General features: G+C 37.7%; 1 protein-coding gene across 1 annotated transcript in view; it reads left to right on the top strand.

Moving 5' to 3' along the window:
* The window catches only part of GALK2 (galactokinase 2), a 48,720-nt gene that overhangs the window by 10,123 nt on the left and 17,056 nt on the right, over nucleotides 1-21,541 (top strand). Inside the window, exons 5-7 of the mRNA XM_026856337.1 lie at nucleotides 1,785-1,931; nucleotides 14,654-14,752; nucleotides 17,429-17,581. Coding sequence (XP_026712138.1) covers nucleotides 1,785-1,931; nucleotides 14,654-14,752; nucleotides 17,429-17,581 — 399 coding nt within the window. The remainder of the gene's footprint in view (nucleotides 1-1,784; nucleotides 1,932-14,653; nucleotides 14,753-17,428; nucleotides 17,582-21,541) is intronic.

The raw sequence follows: 21,541 nt of genomic DNA, 5'->3' as shown, positions 1-21,541 counted from the left end.
CAGAGTTCTTCAAAATACAGTATTGCCTGTATCAGTGCCTCAAATCCCTTTATGATAATCCACAGTTCCTAAACAGACCCCTGTGTTTAGACCCCAATAAATTACTTACGTTTGCAGTAACGTGAGTACTTGCCATTTTGTATTGCTCGGTAATTCAGGCATTTAAATAGCATTGACTGTAGAGATATAGATTAGGTTTCTTTTACAATATATCCTTTCTTGTATTAAGGCTAGCATGACCAATTGACTTTATTTATTTTGCAGTCTGCTACTGAGATTTGTTTCCTAAGGACAAGCTTTCATACTTGAAGGTTAATTTGCAAAGCAGGTTTGCAGACTCTAGCACTGGCAGAAAATAAGCATAAATGTTGCAGACTTAAGAAACACTGAAATACAAGTACTCAGAGGGTCCAGCGGGATAATCTGTTTATATTAAGTTGAACATGCTATCCTTTTGGGACAGAACTATTGCGGAACTTGGCAAAGTCCATTTTCATTTTTGAAATTGAAGTACGTTTTCTATTTAAACATCGCGTGATAAGTTTGCAAGCCTGATTCACATTCAAGACAATCCAGAAACTGTGGATCAGTTTCTGGTTACTCAAGCATTTTCTGTTTTTGAACAAGCCTGTCTAGTGTTCTTCATGGGCAGCAATAGTATTTTAGGTATGAATTCCTCTATATTTGTAGAAAGGGAAATTTAAAATAATTTGAAGTGATGGTAGAAGAGATTAAAGGAGGCTCTTTGTGCTTGCTGATCTCTACCATTCATATTTATGGTTGAAGTTGTTTCAGGAAAAGTAGTAGAAATATTTTGAAAGTGGGCATTTCTTTATGGAAACACTGCCATTTTTTCTGATTACTGACATTGTAATATAGTATTGACATACAAATCTGTAGCTATTCATATACCCCCCATATACATGCAATGATTTTTTAATAAGTACTGCATGTTTATTTCAAACTAACAACAGAGAGAAATTTATATTAAAGTCATTATAAATAAAAAGACAAAGCAACTAAAGAGTAATTAAAAGAGTATGTATACGAGGATTTATGACTTTTGAATTAAATGTATTATCTGTGATACCTATCATGTATGTAAAAATACCTTAAAATTTATTCTAAAAATAGCATGACAGAGACCATCTCTGCTGGTGGGTGTGTCTTTGTGCCTCCTAAAGCCTCATGTCCTTCAAGTACCACTGTGGTTTTCTCAGTGTCAGTCCTGTAGGTGCTTCAAGGAGATAGGAGTATCTGGCTTTGAATACAGCTGCATGGCTACTAGTTCCCCATCATCATGATGTGGCTCCCTAATGCCACATGCCAGCATTAGAAGTGAAGCATAAAGTGGACTTAAGGCATCCTGAAGAGCTTAAAGTGAGGAGCTGTGAAGAAAAGGACAAAAGTAGGATATAAAATGATTGGTAACCTCTGGTACTGTCACCACGGCTGCTCAGAGCAGAGCCAGTTGCTGCAAAACCCACCCACGAAGCTTGGTAAATTATTGGGCGTTTAGCCCATACTGAATTCTCCTTGGGGTGCAGTTCTGTCAGCTCATATATGTTTGTGTACAGGAATTGCAGACATACCTTTGGCTGAAGCCCTACCATTGGCTTTGTTCTTAAGGAATAGAATGAAAATTTGCTTTATTTTGGAGATACCAGAAGCAGGTCCTTGGTTCCAGCAACTCAACAGAAAGATTCTCTTTCTAAGTATCAGATAATTGCAAGCCTGAGCCTGTCTGTACTTGAAACTCAGATTGTTTATTTTTTCATTGTTAGGAACATTTTGGTCTTAATAACCCAACTGGAATGAATTGTCTGCTAGATGGAACCATCCCTCCAAGTTCTGGTCTCTCTAGCTCCAGTGCTTTGGTGTGCTGTGCAGGACTCGTGACACTAAGAGCTAATGGAAAAACCCTCTCTAAGGTAATTTACTGTAAAACACGAGAGTGTCAGCAGTAAAATTCTACTTAAAATTAAATATTGTTAATGCCTGTAAACATTAAAAACACGATACAATTGTTTTTGCAAAGAGTTGTTGGATATAAACTTAAGATATTGCACAATTGAGCAAACATCTTTGGCCAAATTTTGGCAGGATTTGAATTTGGCAAGAAAGCAGGCTTACATTAAAGCTGAAAAAAGGAGCATTATTGTAAGCCTGTATTTTGGCCAACCATCAGGTCCATGCCTGGACCAGATGTGCTATCTGCAGGCCAGGACTGAGGATATATGTGCTGAAGCATGTGGACCACACCCCCGAGGCCTTTACCCTCTCCCTGAATGACTTTTCATGGCTTTAACAGCAGAGCATCTGCTGGAGGCCTGTGGAACAATTTCTTGATAAATTATATAATCAGCACAAAGTAGAGGTAAAATTCTTCCATCTGACTCTGCTTATTCTCTTCACAGTTTTTTTGGAATGAATGTATTTACAATCCAAAATGTATTCCTCACTTTTTTAAACAAACATTAGTCTAAAAACAAACCCCAAATATGTGACCTGTTAGCAGTACAACTGTTAGTAGAATTTGGCTCATGTAATACAAATTTCTGGAGGAGTCATCGTCCTTGAAGGTGCCATATGGGAATGAAGTTCTCTCCAGTAAAAATGTCTGGTTAAGTGAAACTAGGATCTTAAATTAGAACATCGTCAGGAAGAGAACAGATCTAAATGTGACTGTATGCATATTTGTGCCTATTGTCTAAGGCAGACATTCCCAAATTGTGGTTCAAAGCCAACTTAAAGTGGTACATCATGATGGTAGCTGTTAACTGTGCTTGTATACAAGCACTTATCTGAGCCATGAGGTAAACAGATCCACGCAGAAGGGTTTTGCAGATCAATTGTGAGTTGCTTCTCTGCGTAGCTGCAGCAATCCACTTGGCAGTCAGTGCTCCATTCCACGTTGCACAGCTCACAGTGCTTGCTTCGGAAAGGTACCAAGCAGCGTTAGGGCAGAAAGAAGCAGGGTTGGTGAGAAAGGGTGGCTTTTTTTATGAAGGAGGATGTGGCTACAGTCAACACCTCCCTGTTTTGTGTTGGTGTGAGTGGGGTCAGAAGGTAAGTAAGGGATTGGACACGTAACAGAGGCTCTAGCTTGTGAGGTGAGACATACAGTGCAGTGGTAGATGAAAACATGGAATTGAGGATCCCACTTTGATGGACAAGACTTTGCAGTAAGAAGGTTGGAGGTGACAGGCGTGCTTTTTTATACATATGGACCTGGCCTGGCAAGAAGCTTCTGGTTTTGCATAGATGGTCAGCGCCATCTCTGTTGGTGGTAACCAAATGAGCTAAGCTTGGGAACTACTGATCAAAATCACTGGAGATCATGTGTTCAGAAACTGGCTATCTGCAAAATCCATAAAACTGACAGAGGTCAGAAAGCCCACATTTTACTAGGTAGTAGAAATCTGTATCTGGAAAACCAGAAGCCAGGTTTTCATTATTCCAAGAAATACTGCACAGCTTTCTTGAGAGAATAAATGATACAGTGTGTATCTTGAGCTGAATTTACACATGGCTTGGGAGTACTGGCCGGCGTTAAGCCAGACCTGTTCTAAAGAAAGGTGCAAAACTCCTTTTGGCATTTTCATAGAAACTTGGGGAGGAGCAGAAGGAAGACAGAGACTCCACTGAATGTCTTTCCTTCTCCTCATGCGTCCTGTTCAATCAACCCAAAATATCTTCCCGTTGCTGGTTGGAAAATGTGCTGAAAGTTAATCTTGTGTCTCAAATATAGTTGGACAAACAGAAGAGACACAATTGCACATTTCTGTCCGGAAATCCTGATGTCTGCAGCCAAATATTTTGCACTTGTGATGAAAAATGAGAAATTAATGTACAGATGAGAATTCCCAATAGCCAACATAGGTGCAGTTAAGAACATACCCAAGGTTTTGTGTGCTTGCATAGAGCAAGACACCTGGTTGTGGTGGTTAAGACAGAGGATGAGAGGTCTGAAGACTGATTACTTTTGTCCAGGCTCTAAGTTTCCCCAAACCTTACAGGACAGTAAAAACAGGTTCAGTGTTCTTGGCTAATTTATGATTTAGCATTAGAGACCTCTTATATCTAGCTAAATCCAGATTCTCTGTTGCACTGAATTTATGCTTAGCCTTGCAGAACTGCCTTGTATAAGGCAGAGCTAGTCTGAGTATAAATTAGAGCAATCTAAGATGTGAGCCCTCAGAAGTATAAAACGTGCTCTGGCTGCTCTTTCCAGCTCCTGATGTATCCTGTGCCGGTGTCAAATGGTATCTGTGCAGGATCCAGTAATGCTGGCTGTGTATCAGCTGGGCGCTCCCCCATGGCAGGGGAATTCTTAGCTGACCAGAAATAGGGGCTTTCCAGAACCTTTCTACTAGAAAGCAAACCAGGACCTTGTGTTTTTAGGGCTCTGGATATTTATGTGTTTGTTTATTTTTAAAGAAGAAATATTGCTTTACTTCTCTCCTTTCTTTTTTTTTTTTTTTTCTTTATTTTTTTCCCCCAAATGCTTAAGAGTTGTGAAAGTTGTAAATGGTAGTATTTATAAGTAACAATATTTGGTCATGGCGGTAATTTTATGAGAAAGGATTGACTTTTTGCCCCTCATTAGACTGATGGGTTCTGCAAAATCTTAGTAAGATGGTCTGTAGCAGCAGAACATAGAAACTTTTGGCTTTGGAATCAAATTTGGCTGAACTGTAGGGCTTCTGTAGCCAAAGTTATGAAAAATTGACCTTTTACTGAATGGAACATTTATCTGTTTTGTTTCTGTGAAACTATTTTTATGAGAATATTTTAGTTATATGCTCTTTTTCTTGATAAATATGTTTAAAATAGTAGCTGTAGAGTAAAAATCATTGTACTTCAGAGCTTTTATGAGATAACACTTCCAGTGTGAAGTTTGGCCTATGAGATTAAGAGCCAAAAAAAAACAGAAAGAAAAATACTGTAAAAGCATGGCTAGAATTTCATGGTGGCTTACTTTAAAAATAGCACTTTTTTGACGTTGAAAACAAAATCAGAAAAAAAAAAATGCTCTCACTAATTATTGTGTGTAGCAGTCTGCAATAGGGCATTGTTTCAGTGTGCATACAGTATTTTTTTTGAAAACCCATCACACACATACACAATAGTTTAGGGAAAATACCAGTCCAAGACAATTCAGCCAGATGTGCAGTGCTAACCAGTTGCAGCAGTGCAATAGCATTCAAATAACAAGATGGAAAATTTAGAATGCGATCTTTAAAAAGAATCCATTTTTCTCCTCCAAACAGGATACCAGTCTAAGACTGTGTTGGCATAACTCAAAGAACAGCAATGCTCAGTATTAGCTTTTGATTTTAAAGTGATTTTTATTTTACTGTTACAAAATCAATCTTTTGTACAACTTTTCATCAGGAGAAGATACTTTTTGTAAAGGAAATAGAATAATGCTCTAAATTGTCCCAGCTTTGTGTTTCATGGTAGCAATTAATGAGTACAGAAAATCACTTAGTACTTTTGAATAACTAGATTTACTTGAAAGATGTGATGATAGTGTTGCTGTCCAAATGTTAAATCTTGTGGTACTAAATTCTGTTCAGCCACCCTAACATTTTTTCTGTTGCTCAAGGCTGGGCAGCTGTGCACATACTTATTGGGAAAAACAGATCAAAAGTGAATAGGGTTTATTTAATTTGATGTGAAATGTTGAACATAGGAAGTAGAATTATATTTGGCTCTATCTACACTGAGAAAAATCTAAGTCAGATAGAATGGTAAATAAAGGACCTAAATCTAATCTGTAATGGCACAGTGTCCATCGGCTTCAATTTTCTCAAACTATGGCTCAGATGAATTTGAGTGTGGGATTTTCAAAACATTCAACATTGTCCTGTATTTAAACAGTTACAATATCTGGTGATGTTGTTTGATTTCAGTGGGAGAATAGACAGACCAACTGAAATCCTTTCCACTTTGTTCCTGAAGCCTGTATATAATAAGGAAAGGGCTTTAATTTAACAAGTTACCACTTCCTAGTCCTTTTTCTGATGTGCAATAGGGCTTTAACATCTAGCTACGTGGCAAGAAAATCTGTGAATATTCATACTGATTGTGTGATTTTGAAATTAATAACGTGCTGATAATACTGATAAGGATTATTTTATAATATTGCTGCATCCGAAATGTTTGATAGACGCATGCTCAGGTTATTTATATGAGAAACTCAAATGGCTTACACAAAAACCGGTATATATTGTATTTTAAATACTGTTAATATTGAGAAATGTTAAAATTCCTTTCTCCCTGTGGAATTAAAAACTAGGGCTCTTGTTAAGTTTGACTATGTGTGTTTGTAATCAAGGGGAAACAGAGTACTTCAGAGCAGTGGTAATCAAAGGCCCTAATCTCTCATCAACCAAATTGATAACCTTGTATTTGAGCATGTTAGAGTGCAGATGAAGCTAAGCTAGGATTGCAGTGTTTATGAGGACATCCAGATACTATCTGACAAATATTTTTCCATTTTGCAAAAAAGTAAGCATAATTACCTTGCAGAACATATATGAAGTTTAGCTAATTGGGATTTTGTATGCAAACTGGAAGCAGATGGTAACTTTCAGCAATCTATTCCTAGTCAAGACCAGATACTAAAAATAAGGACATTCCTGTTGGTAAAAATATCCTCAAAATTTGGGCTCCATTTTATACCTTAATAAATGAAACATAGTGCCTTATATTTCAGAAGTTATTTTCATACATATATACAAAACATGCACAGATTGAAAAAAAATCACCATGTAACTAGACTTTAAATATGCCTTAAGTGATGGAAAATTGTTTCTTCTTAGTGTAAAATACTCTTTATCTATAAATGCTTCTTCTCTGTTTTCAGTCCTGTGTGCTGTGAACCAAACTGTGTGGAATTTAACAGAAAATCTACACTAAATTTTCTGTAAAACGACCAACATTATTTGTTATAAAGGGAAGCAGCAGACCAATTGGGACTTTTCAGATTAAACTGACAAAATGTTAATGAATGTGCACTGGGCAACCATTCCTGTATTGCCACAAAGAGATGAAGTGTACGCACAGGACTTTTGGCTCAAGACATGTTTAAATACTTCAGCTAGTTAAATATGCATGCTTAAGAGACTTTTGGAGCACTGAAAATGACAGTCTAAAAATAAGTCATATTAATGAATGTATTTTCTTCACAGAGCTTCCCTTCACAAACAATAAAATTTAATATAGGAAGAAAAATGGGTTTTGATTTTAAAGATTAGCTATCACCACTCCTGTATTGTTATAAATAGAAAATCTAGCACGTTTAACTTTGGCCAAAATAAACTTATATAAACCCACTGAGGCAGATGTAATTTAATACTATCATTTTATAAAGAAGGTTGCTTTATTTTGGCTGCTGTCATTCTGGATTTGTATCTATCAAGTTTCTGGGTAATGTAGGGTGAGCTGTTCCAAAAAAATACTAAGCAACACTAATTCTGTTTTACTAACAAATACTTGCCTGTCTCCTACTCACTAATTGTCTTACTCTTTTAAGGGGTTTAATCTTACACAGGTTTACTTCTTTAAAGGTCTATGTGAGATTGAAAGGGATTGATCACTGGTATGGAACATATTGACAGTGACAGTTATATAGGGACAAATTCTGTCACAATTTACATACTGTCCAGGCCCATTGCATGAGTGAAAATCAGAGCAGTTGGCCCTTGGCCTCTTTGTGAGCAAGGGGACTATTAAAGGTGAAACTCCCTTATCTGTTCTCACTCAGATAATTCTTTAGGTTTCTATTTTTAGAAATTTTTTTTATAAGTAAGCAATCATGTGTTCACTTTCATTATTCCTTGGATGCCTAAATACCTTTGTACATTTAAGCCTTCATGTTCATGTTATTGATAAATAACATCAAACTGAGAGAAATCAACGTAAATGATGGGATAACAGAATCGAATGAGCTGTATTGGGTGGTTCATAATTTATCGTGCTGTTTAAGTATCAGGGTATAATGTGGCCAAATCTAATACAGTGTTGGATTGTGCTTGGAAACAGGCAGAAAACCACTCTTTTTATCAGTTCTTCAACATTTTTGAAAGACCAAAAATAGTTGAAAATCAAAACCTGAATTTGAAATGTTTCATATTGAAATATAAACAAGCTGAGAAAAATACAAACTAGTGAAAAGTATCATTTTACTGAAAACCCACTTTTTCAATTAAAAATCCCAAACAAGGTAACATGATGCAGAGCTATTGATGAGTTCTTATTACAAGAAATCTCTCCATCTAGAGTAACTACGCATAAGGCAACTAATAATAAAAAATCACAAGCCTTCTTTGTCAGACTAAATTATATCTCCACTAATATGATTTCCCAGATTAGACTTTCTGCATGCTGGATAGGAAATCTTGTAGCTCAAAGATAAAACAGATTTAAGTAGTAGTAATTTCTTTCTTTGTAACCTAAGATTGACTTTCTCCTTATCAGGGAGAACCTTAAATTGTTTCAAACAAAAAGCAGAGGTAGTTAGTAGAGCTCTTAGATCAAAGGCTAGCCTAGGTCTGCACATGGGGGCCAGTTGCCTGGTAGACAAACCAGTATGCACTGCCTTCTGCAATAGGATACACTCTGAGCAGAGTTTAGAATTAAGCTTCTGAAAAGGAACAGCCTGAAAAAAATACATTTTTTTGGTACATTTTTAGTTTTAGATGTTTCCATATGCTCCAACTAAAGGCGTCTAAAACCTAAGAGTTCAGTTTTGAAATCCTTGAGAGACAGCAGCTTCCTTAAATGGATCATTACTTCACATAAATTTCTTTATGCTTATTAGGCACATGAGTGAATTGTATGCACTGAGATTCTACTCCTAATGATGTTGCTTTGTATTGTTTTAATTATGGATATTCTCATGTACTGTTGTACCTTTTTTTTTTTTTTGGATAAACAACAAAATAACCCTTACTATATCATGTAACGCATGATACTAAACATCTCCCATGGAAGCACAGCCAACCTGGCGTGTGTACTTGCCAACAGCTGTGAAAGTCCTGTTTGTGTTTGTGTGTATTATATTGGGTCTGGCATTCAAAAGCTGCAATATTTAGTGTTTCTTGAGAGATCACAAGGGAGACTTGAAGGTTTAACTCACCTACCAGCTACTACTGTCATGTTACACTCATCCCTCTCCCATATTCAGAGGCAGGACAGACCAATTGTACACAATAGCTCAGGGTACTGCTAGACTAACGTCAGATACTTGAGTTTCCATCCCAGCTTTCCTGCTTATTATTGCTCATTGTTACAGACCTCACTACAGTCAGCAGAAGGGAACAGTTTGCTTCAACCATGTCCCTGCAAAGCAGGCTTAAACAAAGGGACTTGGCACAGGAGTAGCTGATGTGTGATCACATAATCTTTCCTGTTGACTGTGGTGTCAGGACGGTAACCTCAGTGAAAGAGGTGGAAAGTAGTGCTGAACTGATTAAGGTTGCATTACCGTATGTCTGTGTCAACACTAATTAACACACATTTTACGTGGCTCATTTGCCACATAAAAAATAGCAAAAAATACAGTGACATTTTCTCTAAGGTAGTCTTAAGAAAAGCTTAAAGCCTGCCTCTCTCCTTTCTTACCAACCAAGATAGACCGAAAAAGATTCAGGGAAAAGCCACATGGATGATCAAAGGTACAGAATGACCTTTGTAAAAGTAAGCTGGGACTCTGGAAAAAGGCACTTGGAGGAAGTGACAGAGGTCCATAAAATGATGAATGTAACTGATGGAGTGGATAGGAATCAATTGTTCATTGCCCCTCACATTATAAGAGCCAGAAGCTATTAAATGAAGCTGGTCAGGTGAACGTTAATAATCCACAAAAGGAGATCTGACAGGTTGTAAAAGTCCTTGGTACTGGATGTTCTACATGTTAAATTTTGAATGAGTTAAAAGGGAGCCTGGACAAGTTCATATATAAGAAATCCACTGTTGGTAACTTAAGTGTGCAGAGTTCACATCTCAGGAAGCTCTTTATTAAAAAATAACGTCTGAGAAAATATTTGTACTTGGCCTTTGGTCCACACTAAGAGCCCACTTTCAGGTACAAGATACAGAACTAGAAGTGGCATTGGTTTGACCCACAAAGGCTGCTTTTATATTAATATATTCCAGAATTTTATTCTGACCCAAATCTTTTAATGAATTTTAGTTAGCTGACAACCCCTTACTTACTCATGGGCATTATAATGCACTTTGTTTGCTGGATAGGGGTTTTTTTGTGGGGGGGACAAGATCAAAGGAAACATTTCCTGATGTTTGAGCATTACTTTTTTTTAATTACTCCATTAAATATATCACTTTGCTTATTTAATAGTGTAGATGACAGTTTAGGACTTAGTGTCTGCATGATAGTTATTCACAAAATATGACCTGGTCTAGCCAGTCCTGTTGGAACAAGCTCCTGGAACAGTAATACAGAAATTTGGAGGGCAGTAGCATGTGTGGATCGTAGAAAGTTGGCAATTTTTGATTCGTCTGATTAAGTCATTTTTTTCTAGAATCATAACGCTACTGTTCAGACCCATTTTTAGTTTGATATTAGTATCTTTTTGTCCCAATTTTCATTACCATCGTCTTTAAAAGGATTTTAAACCCACCCTGAAAAGGTTTCTCTAAGACCAAACTCTAGAGAAATAAGCCACAATACTGGAAGTAGGGAGGGTTTTGAATTCTCATTTCAGCTTTGCGACTGATTCACATGACTTTGAACAAATCATGTAAATATCTGTGCTGTCTCTAAATTGAAGATAACAGCAGCCTTATAGGAATGCTTTTAAAGTAAAGTATGTAAAATTCTGTGAAGACTTAAATTATGATTTATTAGTGTTTTTGAAATACTGCTTTAGGGATGGAAAAAACATGCTAATGAGTCTTGGGTGCGTAGAACTAGTTGTGTTTTGTGGTTGGCTCGAAGTGATCTCTTGTACAGATCAGAATACGTGGGATGGAAATGTAGTCTATGTGCAGATGGGGTTTGTTCTTTCTGCATATTGCTCATGGTGCTTCACAAAGAAGAAATGTCTGCTTTCACCTAGCTCTACCAGAAAGCCTGTTTAGGGCTCCTGCAGAACTCAGGAGGGGCAACACTTATTTCTTTTATATGCATAACATTTGTAGTTTGAGCCCTACCAAGGATTGGCTGGCCCCCTCTGACCCACCTGCCTGGCAGGGAGTAGCCAGGGGTGCAGTCCCCCTGAATGTGGTGTGAAGATGCTCTGAGTTATTTCTCTGCAAGAACTGCAGTGCAGCCAGGAAGAAGGTGGTGATGCATGTGTAGGTATCGTTTAGACTTACATTTGATACGTTGCCAAAATGTGCAATAAAATCTGGGATCTGAGTTCTGTATTTTTACAGGCAAGACATACTCTACAAAGAGATAGAAATAACAGATGATTCAAACAGTCCCTGCCCTAAAGAGCTTCTGATCAAGTTGAATGGAAGCAAGGCATTGGCCCGAGATAGGCAAAAGTTATTTCCTTTTATTACATGGTTCTAGCAAATTTTTTTCCTCAAAGATATTTTCTGTGGAAGCCTGAAGTCAGAGAACTTGTGTAGCAAAACGTGGCTTTTTTCAGTTTGTAGTAATGAAGTCAGACTTATTTATAGCATTATCATCTAAGAATCCCAAGTAGCAATTACTAATTACAAAGAGGGGGAAGATACTCCTCATTTTCCTGAGGAAATGGAGCCATGAGAAATTAAAGGGACTTTCCCTGAATCACAAGAATCTTAATGTGGAGCTAGAAATTGAGCCCAGACCTCCTGACATTCGGATCACTATTTCAGTCATATGATCATCCTTTTCCAAGTATCAAGTATGTACACAGGGCTCTCCAGTTTAGTCTTCATATTAGTTTCCAGTGCTACAATTCAGTTCGTCTGAACTTTGCCCTTTCACTCGTTTTAGCAAAATGGCAAACATTTGCCCATTTGTCTCAATAGTAAGTAGAAACTGTTTTCTATACAGATGATCATTTCCTCTCCATTCACATGCTTCTCATCCTAGTATTAGAAGGCCAGCCTGTGTCAGCAAGGGCCTGTTTAAATTAGAAACCAAATAATGTTTCAGGGATGCCTTGGGCTGTCTTGTGGAGCGGGCTCTTCTCAACCCTTGCCAGTTACTACTTGGTGGTCCTGCCAATCCTTGCTAAGTTTCAAAACAAAAGTTGCTCAAGCTCGAACAGCACTGTTAGCCCAGCATACGCAGCTGGACAGCTGGTGAGCTGGGACTAAGCGAGGCCCAACACTTAACCAGGCACAATTCACCAGACCATGTAAAGGGACAGGGGAGTGGCACTGTCCTAATTATTAACATTCCTCCTCTGCAAGACTTCTCCTGATATTTATTTAATAAGCCCAGGCTCATAAAGTCTAAACGATTTAAGCAGTCAAGTGGTAGCTGATGTGTACATGGAGATGAAATGCAGCCAGACTAAGTGAAGGGTGAAATGCTTAATTTCTGACTTTGCAAAGCTTTATCTGGCAATTGCAGGTGCAAGGCAGCTGTGCCCAAGTGTGAGTACCTCAGGAGCCACAACTCCTGTTAAAGTGGGCATGACCAGTGTGCTGACGTGCTCTCCTCAGCCAGCGTGGAGAAGTTTGTTGCTGCCAGTAAGTAATATTCACGAACTCCAGTCTGATGTCTCCTGCCAGTGGCTATGAAAATCAGGGACGTGGTATTGCTCTGTTCTCAGAGGGGCGAAAGGCAGGTTCAGCAGAACAGGCTTAAACATGCTGGCATTTCCACATGCCAGCAACAGATGTTTGTAAATAGGCACGCCTTCACATACAGAAAGGAGCAAGCATCTACTGTGTGTGGTGGTTTGTTCTTTTCTCTGGAGCTGTTGCGGAGTATTTTAGCATTAAATGGGAACAAAAAGCATCATTACATTCATGAGCATTTCATTCAGAATTATTTCCAACTTGTAGTGGAGCAGGGACACACGGTGACTGGATGTTAAACTTTTAGGGATAGGATGAAGGGATCTGAGGTTTAAACTGGAAATGGCACTGCTTGGAGTGACCACGGGACAAGGGAGGAAAAACAAATTTTGACGAACCTGACCTTCAGCAAAAGTCAGGCACTATGAGATGCCTTTTGTTAGAAAGAACACCAAGATGTGTGATGTTCCCGTGCCTTCTCAAGAAAAATAAAAGCAGCATTATCTCTATTTCAGCTCCTTTTTAAAATACACAAAGGCAAGGCAGTGTAGGAAAGAAGAGTATTTTTGCTGATTATACCTTCTGTGTTCTCTCATTAATGGTCTTTTTCTTGTGAGTGGTCATTTACCGTATTTGATTCAAAGAGATCCAGTCTGCATAGTTTTAAAGTAACTTTGTTAATGTTCTTTTGATAACTTCTCCTTATCAGCCTAAGGCTTATTGGCCATATCTGCATTGTGAGCTGAGTAAATTGGTTGGTTGTGCATTTGCAAACAGTTCAGCCTGATTACATTGATCTAAGCACCAATTTTACAACTTTGTCTGTAGCGCCTTACAGAAATTGAAGGAGCAAGGAGGCAGGCACCCCGCACATACCTCTCTCTTAGCATGGTGATTTACTGCCTCGGCCTGCTGCCTTTTACAGCTGGGTGCTGGCTAATGTCCTTGCCTTGCTGGTTAGCTTGTTACAGTCCTGTGATGCTGCATCCTCAGCGTGGAATCTGAATCTGACTTTGCCACCAGACTGAAAATCAGACTGTGGCTTTTCTAAAGTTCTGTTCTCATCTTCCCTGTGGTTACCTTGTACTTAGAAAAACAAACTGGTAGGGGTCATAGTAGGTGGACATGGATGCTCTCCTTTTGATTGACTTCTTTTTGACTAGTCTGTGTTCTCCGACCACTCTCCAAGGCTTCTCTTGTGTTTTGTTTTGACTTGGCCTGATGGCTGAAAGCTTTACTGTAAGTTATTATTTTTGACAGTTATGATAGTGATATTCCACCCTCCCATAGTATTCTTTGACCTGCAGGTATCAGAATGCACAAAGATATGCCTAAAATGTCACAAAAGAATGCAAATTGCATATAGTTACAAATTAGTTCAGATAAACAATGTAAGCAGAGTACAGGCTCTCAAGGAGAAATGACAAGCACCACTGATTAGAGTATTTACAGTAAGAAAGGTTTTCTGAGTTAGATTCAATACATAATTTCTGATCGTGGAGTCAGGGCATTAAAACACTATAAAGTAACAACTTGCCATTTTTCTGTAAGCTACCAAGATAGATATACGGATGGATTCAACTAATAAATCAACAAAATACTGGCTATTGGGATGGAAGGATGTGAAGTGAATGAGGAAGGTAGGAGGAGGACAGCTACAGGAGTCAGGCACGTAAACAAGAACACTCTGAAAAGCACCTGGCTATGGTGGGCCCAGTGGAGGCTGAATAGCTGGTTCTTATTTGCTTCAGAACAAAACAAAAAAGGGGCCATGTGGCATCCTGGTTGACACCAACTTACACTACTTGGGGTGTCAGACAGTGGTTTCAGAGCTCTATCATTATCTCCTTTGTTTTCTCACTAGTTCATACTCAAGCAGTATAAAAGTATCATCTTTAACCTTGGCTGAAGGTTCACATGTTAATGTTTTTTTCAGGTGGAACTTGCAGAAATTTGCACAAAGAGTGAGCGTTATATTGGCACAGAAGGTGGAGGAATGGACCAGTCAATCTCTTTTCTGGCAGAAGAAGGAACTGTATGTGGATCTTTGTAATCTAAATTAACAATGTAATAATAATTTATGTAAACAAAAAATATCTTTTTATGTATCTAGCAGAAAGACAAGAAACCGAAATACCTTAGTAAGCAGTATAAACACCATTGGTATGCACATGAAACAGGAATTATATGTATAATCTTGTGTACAATCAAGCATGACAAGTGTGAAGGGATAAGATGATGAAAATGAGAAATGGCAAGAAGGAGGAAAGAAAAGATGTGGGGAAGGGTGTACTCTAGAAGAGCACCAGGTTCCACACTGGCTAATTCAGTGCTGAACTTAGAATGTTTCCCATATAATGAAATCTGAATGGTCGGTATGCCTTGTATTCAGTGCAAATGGGATAATTATTGCAAAAATGCTTTCTTGAAACTTCTTATAACCAAACAGTTCTAGGAAGTTTTGCCAGGTCCAGTTACAAAGACAATGGAGATTTTTTTCCCCAGTTTTGCTAATTCCAGACAATTCTGTGGCTGGATTCTGATGTAGAAGGCATTTAACTGTCTTAAACGTGGTGACAGAAGGTGGACTAGCAATGATAAACAGGACCTGCCAAGTTATGCCTGAGTGCTTGCAGTGGAATTTACAATGGAGTTCATCCACTGTCCCAGAGGGTGCACAGGACTGCAACTGTTCCAACCTAAAACCTGTCAAAATACTTACACTGAAATTAATGTAGTGTTTCACGACAACCCTTACTTTCCTTGTGATTGTGGTATTACATCTTTTGTTCTTTACTGCCATGTCTTGGATGAGCTTGTACAGAAAATAAGCTATTTCCTAGAATTACACCAAATGTTTAATTCCATTGTGAGACAAATATTTTCAGTTTCCCATCACCTGTACCTACTTTACACCCTTCCTTCACACTTTAAACTGTTAGTAGTAAACACACAGCTACATGAATGTTGGAAGCAACATATTTTCCTGGCATACACACAGATGATTGTTTAAGTGGAGGCTTTTGTGATATATAGAGATGGTGATCAAAAAGGCAAAGAAAATGGTAGAAAAGAAATTGTGAACAAACCAGAAAAATATCCTTGATTCAGTGCACTTGCAACTGAATGCAGTTCTGGCCTCCCATCTCAAAAAAAATATACTCAAATGAGAAAAGTACGGTAAAGGACACAGAGGTTTTTTATATGAACATTGACTGAATAATTTAAAACTTTTCAGCTTGGAAAACAAGTCTTTTTGAGGGTGATATTTTGAAGCTCTGTAAAACCCCAGAATGGGTAAGAGAAGGTATATTGAGAATTCAGTGTTTTTCATGACCAAAGAACTAATGGAAACACAATGACATTAGCAAGCAGCTTGTTAAAAACAAACAAGGAAGTTGGGTTTTTTTTCCAAAACATTCATTGTTAAATTGAGAAATACCATACATTGTGGAAAGCAAAAGTTTAAAAAGGGTTCAAAAAAGACCATCTTGGATACATTGATAGAGTATTAGCCTAGTTGTGGTTATTAAATGTAACAGTCTGATGTTTCTTCCAGTGTAAGTATAACTGCTGTAGTCTTTGTTTATGGGAAGCTGGAAAAATATACCCCAAAAAAAGATTGGTTTGTATATGTCCTATTTTTATATTCCCCCTAAATATCCATTTATGGCTACTGTCAGAAAAAAGGACACTGGACCAGCTTAGTGGTAAATTCTGATCTAATGTAGCAGTTCTTCAAGGGTATATTTAAATGTAAGCAAGCTTGTCTGTCTTGATAGTAATTTTGTGACGTGGTCCAGAATCTCAATGGCAGGGAGTAACACACATGCTGTACATAATGTACAAGCAGATTTGTCATTGTTTATTTAGCACTCTAGCTGCTCAAGGAACTCTCTGGGGGTGAACAATGCCAAAACCAGTAAGATGTCTCTGCTTGCAGAGTTACAGTCTATTCTAAGAAGCCAAAGCAGGGCACATGATTTACAACTTATCCCAATGAAAAAACAGATGTGAATTTAATCTCTTGATTACATTACATCCTGAATTATTTAATTAATGGATGCCTAGCTTATTCCACGAAAAGGTCACAAATGTTGGGAACATCTTACACAGCTTGTGTAAGGCATCTGTGAGGCAAGGCAGTCTCTTATGTCAGAAGGGAGGAGACAGTAACTACATTTTTATATATAGTTTTATTTCATTTCTCCGTCTGTATGCAACATGATCCAGGCAGTCCTAAAATTTTGTTACTATTCTGTACCTCAGTGAACTAATCTTGATTTAGTGGAAAATCAGAAAACTAAAGGGGAGATGGACATTGGTGAAGGGAATGCGAAGCCCCTTGTTTCTAGTGGCACGCACATTAGCTTCAGCCAGGCCTGGTACTTTTCTGTAGATCAAAGAAAAACTGTTGTCTTAAACAGGGAAGAAAAATAGGTTGGGCGGGGTTCTGTGAAATGCTGAAAAAACCCAAAGACTTAATGGAAACATTTTAAAATCCAGCTACAAGGGAAAGGTTTGAAATATATGTGTAACTTGGCCAATGAGGTTAAACCTCTTTTCTCGCTGTTTCATGTCAGTTTTCTTTCCTTAACTGTCCTTGGATTTTCAAGAGAAAAAACATGCAAATTTGCATTTGATTTATAGAACTAAGTGCACTGTTATCTAGTAGTAAATTAAAACTAACCATTCATTTTTCTTTCAATAGGCCAAGTTGATAGAGTTCAGCCCTCTGAGGGCAACTGATGTTAGACTTCCAAGTGGAGCAGCGTTTGTTATTGCTAACAGTTGTGTTGAAATGAATAAAGCAGCAACTTCTCATTACAATATTAGGGTAATGGAGTGTCGTCTGGCTACAAAGGTAACGTATGGCTTATGTCAAACTCTAATGAAACCTTCATCTAAATATGTGCTTTTTTCCACTCTGACCAACCGTGTCTTTAACACCTGGCTAGGTGCTACTTTAAGTAGCATTTTTCTTTCCAGAACCAGACACCTCCATCTCTACAGAAACAACTCCTGCTGAGTTTAATGGAAGTGCAAGGACTGTGCCATTATATAGAGGATTATGTGATTTAGTTCGATTTATTTTGGATTATGTTTCAATGAAGGAAATAAGTCTTATTTTGCAGCAAAAAGTATTCTCGGTTAATAAGATAGACTGTTTCTAATTAAAGCTGAATAATGACAAATAATGGAAAGCAACCAGTGTGGTCACATGTTTATATGTATATAGGGCAATAGATGTGTATTTTCTAGGATTTAGAGGACATCAAAGCCACTTACTGGAGGCCTGGAAGTAATATTGGAAATGCTGAATAGCAGCATGTATGTCAGTGTAAAGTTTAAAACCAGGCTTGAATCAAAACCCAACATTTAGGTTGTGCTGCCAGTTTACAGCTTGCGATTATCTCTAAAATGTATGGAATTTGAACATGAAAAAAATCAAAGTTCCACTTTAATATGGGATTTTGTAAGACCATACATTTAGGAATATGTAAATGTAAGGTTGGATTTGAGTTTGTTATAGGAATACAGTGGATTTTTTACTTGATTAGATTAAGTGAGGAGTAAGCGTAAAAATTCACTGCAGTTATACCCAACATAGTGTGCTGTGTGAAAGAACAGAATTTGGATCACAAATTCTAGATGAAAGTTTTAAAAACTGCAGCATCTGACTACTTGCCACGAAACATTTGGCCAAAATCTGAGCAATACTCGAAAGTGCTTTGCACACCTGCATCATAATTCTGTGAAAAATTACCTAACTAATGCTTTAAAAAAAAAAAAAAAAGTTTAAGAGATGATCAAATACTGAAAAATAGAATATAAAATACTGTGTCGAGATATATTTTTCAAGGAGGGAAGCTAAACTTCAAATGACTTCTTAATTGGGCTTTAAACTTGAGTATAAAGAACGGAGCTTCATTTTACATGTATGGAAGATACAGTAAAAATAATAGCACCAGTGACCATAATTAGAGCTGTTGTCACTGCAGTTATAAAGATGCTTATGCCACTGAGTAAATCCAGATAAGGACCCGTCTGTGTGTTGCTTCTGGTATAAGTGATAAACCTCCAATTCAGGATAGTTAATTGACTAAGGATGTATTTTAGGAAGAGCTTCTTTTGGAAATTGTTTCTGCATAAGAAACAAGAGAGCCTTCACAGATGATCTGTTCTAAAAGGCACACTACAACGGGTATGTTAAGTTGTAAGACCTTTTGAAGTATTGTTCCATGTACTAGATTTTCTGAATTGAATCACAGTTTTCTAAATTGGTCCTGTGCAGTAAAATGAAAAGGTGGTAAGAAAAGATTCTTTTTTTACATTCCTGTTAGCTATGATGCAATCTCTAAAAAGGCACCTTTAGCAGATGCTTGATTTTAAGGAGTCTAACAACACACACCTGTCTATTTTTAAACATATGCTACCCAGATGGAAAGCTGCACACTATAAAAATACGTTGAGCCAGGAAAAGACTGTCTTTAGGAACAGGTCACAGTGGGGTGAAGGAGAGCAAGGTATGTAAGTGGAAGCAGGGAAGTCTTTTAAGCATCATTAAGCTAATGGAACTATGAAATAACATGCTGGGCCTCGCAATAATGCTTTAAAATAAATTCTTGTTGGTAAATGCCTTAGGATAGGCTTTTTCCCCCCCCTTCTGCTTTAGGTCATTCTAGATTTCATACTGTTTGCAGAAAGCTCCACAACGTACCTGTGCTGGCATCACTGTAGAACATTTTGATGTCAATCTGTCCTACAGCAAGTGAGCTCCTGATCATCCTCACATTATCTTTCTCAGGTTCTGTTCCTTTCCCTTCCCTTCTGAACAGTCAATCTTTTGCTTGTTTTTTTTTTTTCTTTCTCTATTCTTGCTGTAGCCTGCGATTGCTTTCCTGTACTCTATTAAACAGTATGATTAAAGACTCTTCTGTTCTGCAGAACGCTGGCAATTCCAAAGGAAATTGACTTGTACTTTATACTTCAGAAAAATCACAGTAGGTGCTGCAGGATGAATGTGCACATTAGTGAATGCTGGGCTCTCCCCTGCTTCACCGTGTGTGGTTCGCTTCACTGTCAGCTGTAGAGTAGTGCCAAGAATGTCTGCAACTGGAATGCCATAGAGTTAACTAATGTTTGTTAAATGTTGAAAGATGCTCAGATGACATTATAAAAATGTAAAGTGTAAGAAAGCGACATTGCTGTGTAAAGGCTAAGTATTCCTATGCTTGCTCCTAGTCAGACTTTCTTTTATTTATATTTGTCCCACCATTTACTAAGTATGTTTTCCTCTCAGTTACTTTCAGTTCTCCAGAGTGCCTGTGTTGAACAATAAAGGACAATAAAGCCTACAGATGCTATATCCTGGCAGTTAAGAGCCAGCTGCATGATGTCTACATCTTTAATCCATCTAGTCAGAGGTCATCGAGAAAATATCCAACTGTGGGATCAGTATTGGGATTACTTTTGTACATTAAATAGATGGGTTTTTTCCCATTTCTGTTCTGTGTCCATTACAATTTGAGTTGCTGTGGCTAGACTGTTTTCAAAAACCATTTCTGTTTGCCCATAACGTTTTTCCCCGTGCTGTGAGAATTGAAACTTTGCTATAAGCAGTATAAACCTTTCCAACAAAGCCTGCCTGCTGGTCTGGTGGGGTCAGTTTGCATTTGGAACATTTGACCTGTAAAACCCCAGTGTAGTTAGCTCATCTAAAATAAAGCATCTAGAAACGGGAACAGATGTGACAATACACATGACATATTTCTACAGGGGATTATTTATTTAAAAAGGGAGTAGAAAATTTTTTGTTGTCTTATAGAACATTTCTTTTGGTAAATTCTTAGTTCTGTTTAACTTCTGGTAATAAAGTCTAGGGGATGCTAAACGTTAGGATTAATGTATGAGGAGAAACATTTCCACTCATTTAGCACCTTGAAGCAGATTCAAGAACATGTCACAAACATGCACCAACATAAGAGATATTGAGTATTTAAGTAAAAGAAACAAAGCAATAATTATTGTAACTTATCAATAAGCTAAAACACAATTAGATAAAGGCTGTGGAGTTCTAGGTACTCAGAGCCTTTGAAAAGCAGGCCAGAAAGGATTTAATCAGTCTTTTACAAGAAATTTTCTCACCTTTATTTCTGCATTAGCCGGTAGACAGTGCTGCTTCTTTCTTTACCACTGAACATACAAAACTGTGTTTTAGATGGCGACAGTCATATGATTAGGATTTTGATTAGATTTTGTTTGTTCTGCTCTACTAAGGCTCACATAAATCTTAGCAAGTCACTAGATGGCACCAAAAGTAGTTAATTTTTATATACTGTACTAAAGCAAAACTGCAAGAGCCCCTGCAAAAGCACTGCTGGAGGAAAGCAGGAGGATGAGATCTATAGCAGATAGCTGGGCAGGAGATCTTCAGCTTAAATTTCATGCTGCAACTTTGCTTTGTGCAAAGAGAAGCAAATACTTGTCACACATCTATATAAACCCCTTGATTTTTTTTTAACCCGGGAAGTTAAATGGCTTTGCTGAATTGAGAAATGATTTCAAACCAATCTCACTCAAAAACAGTGTTTATTGAAAAGAATAACAAAGCACAGTGGTTGAAATCTTGACCCTGTTGATGAGAGGTTTTCATGCTGATGTGAACAGGGAAAGGACTTAATTCTCTGGTTTTGCTGCACTGGTTTAAACTCTCTGCAAACATACAGCCTGATCTGGCATACTTGCAGGCTTTTATCTCAATTTAAATGGTGCAGAACAGGAGGTATTTCATGTGCTTATGAACACCATAAACTGACATTGG

This window comes from Athene cunicularia (genome assembly GCF_003259725.1).
Source record: "Athene cunicularia isolate RWA chromosome 10 unlocalized genomic scaffold, athCun1 chr10_part1, whole genome shotgun sequence".
In the NCBI taxonomy this organism is placed as follows: Eukaryota; Metazoa; Chordata; class Aves; order Strigiformes; family Strigidae; genus Athene; species Athene cunicularia.
Note: the sequence above shows the minus strand (reverse complement) of the source record. Positions and strands in the feature narration are given on the sequence as shown.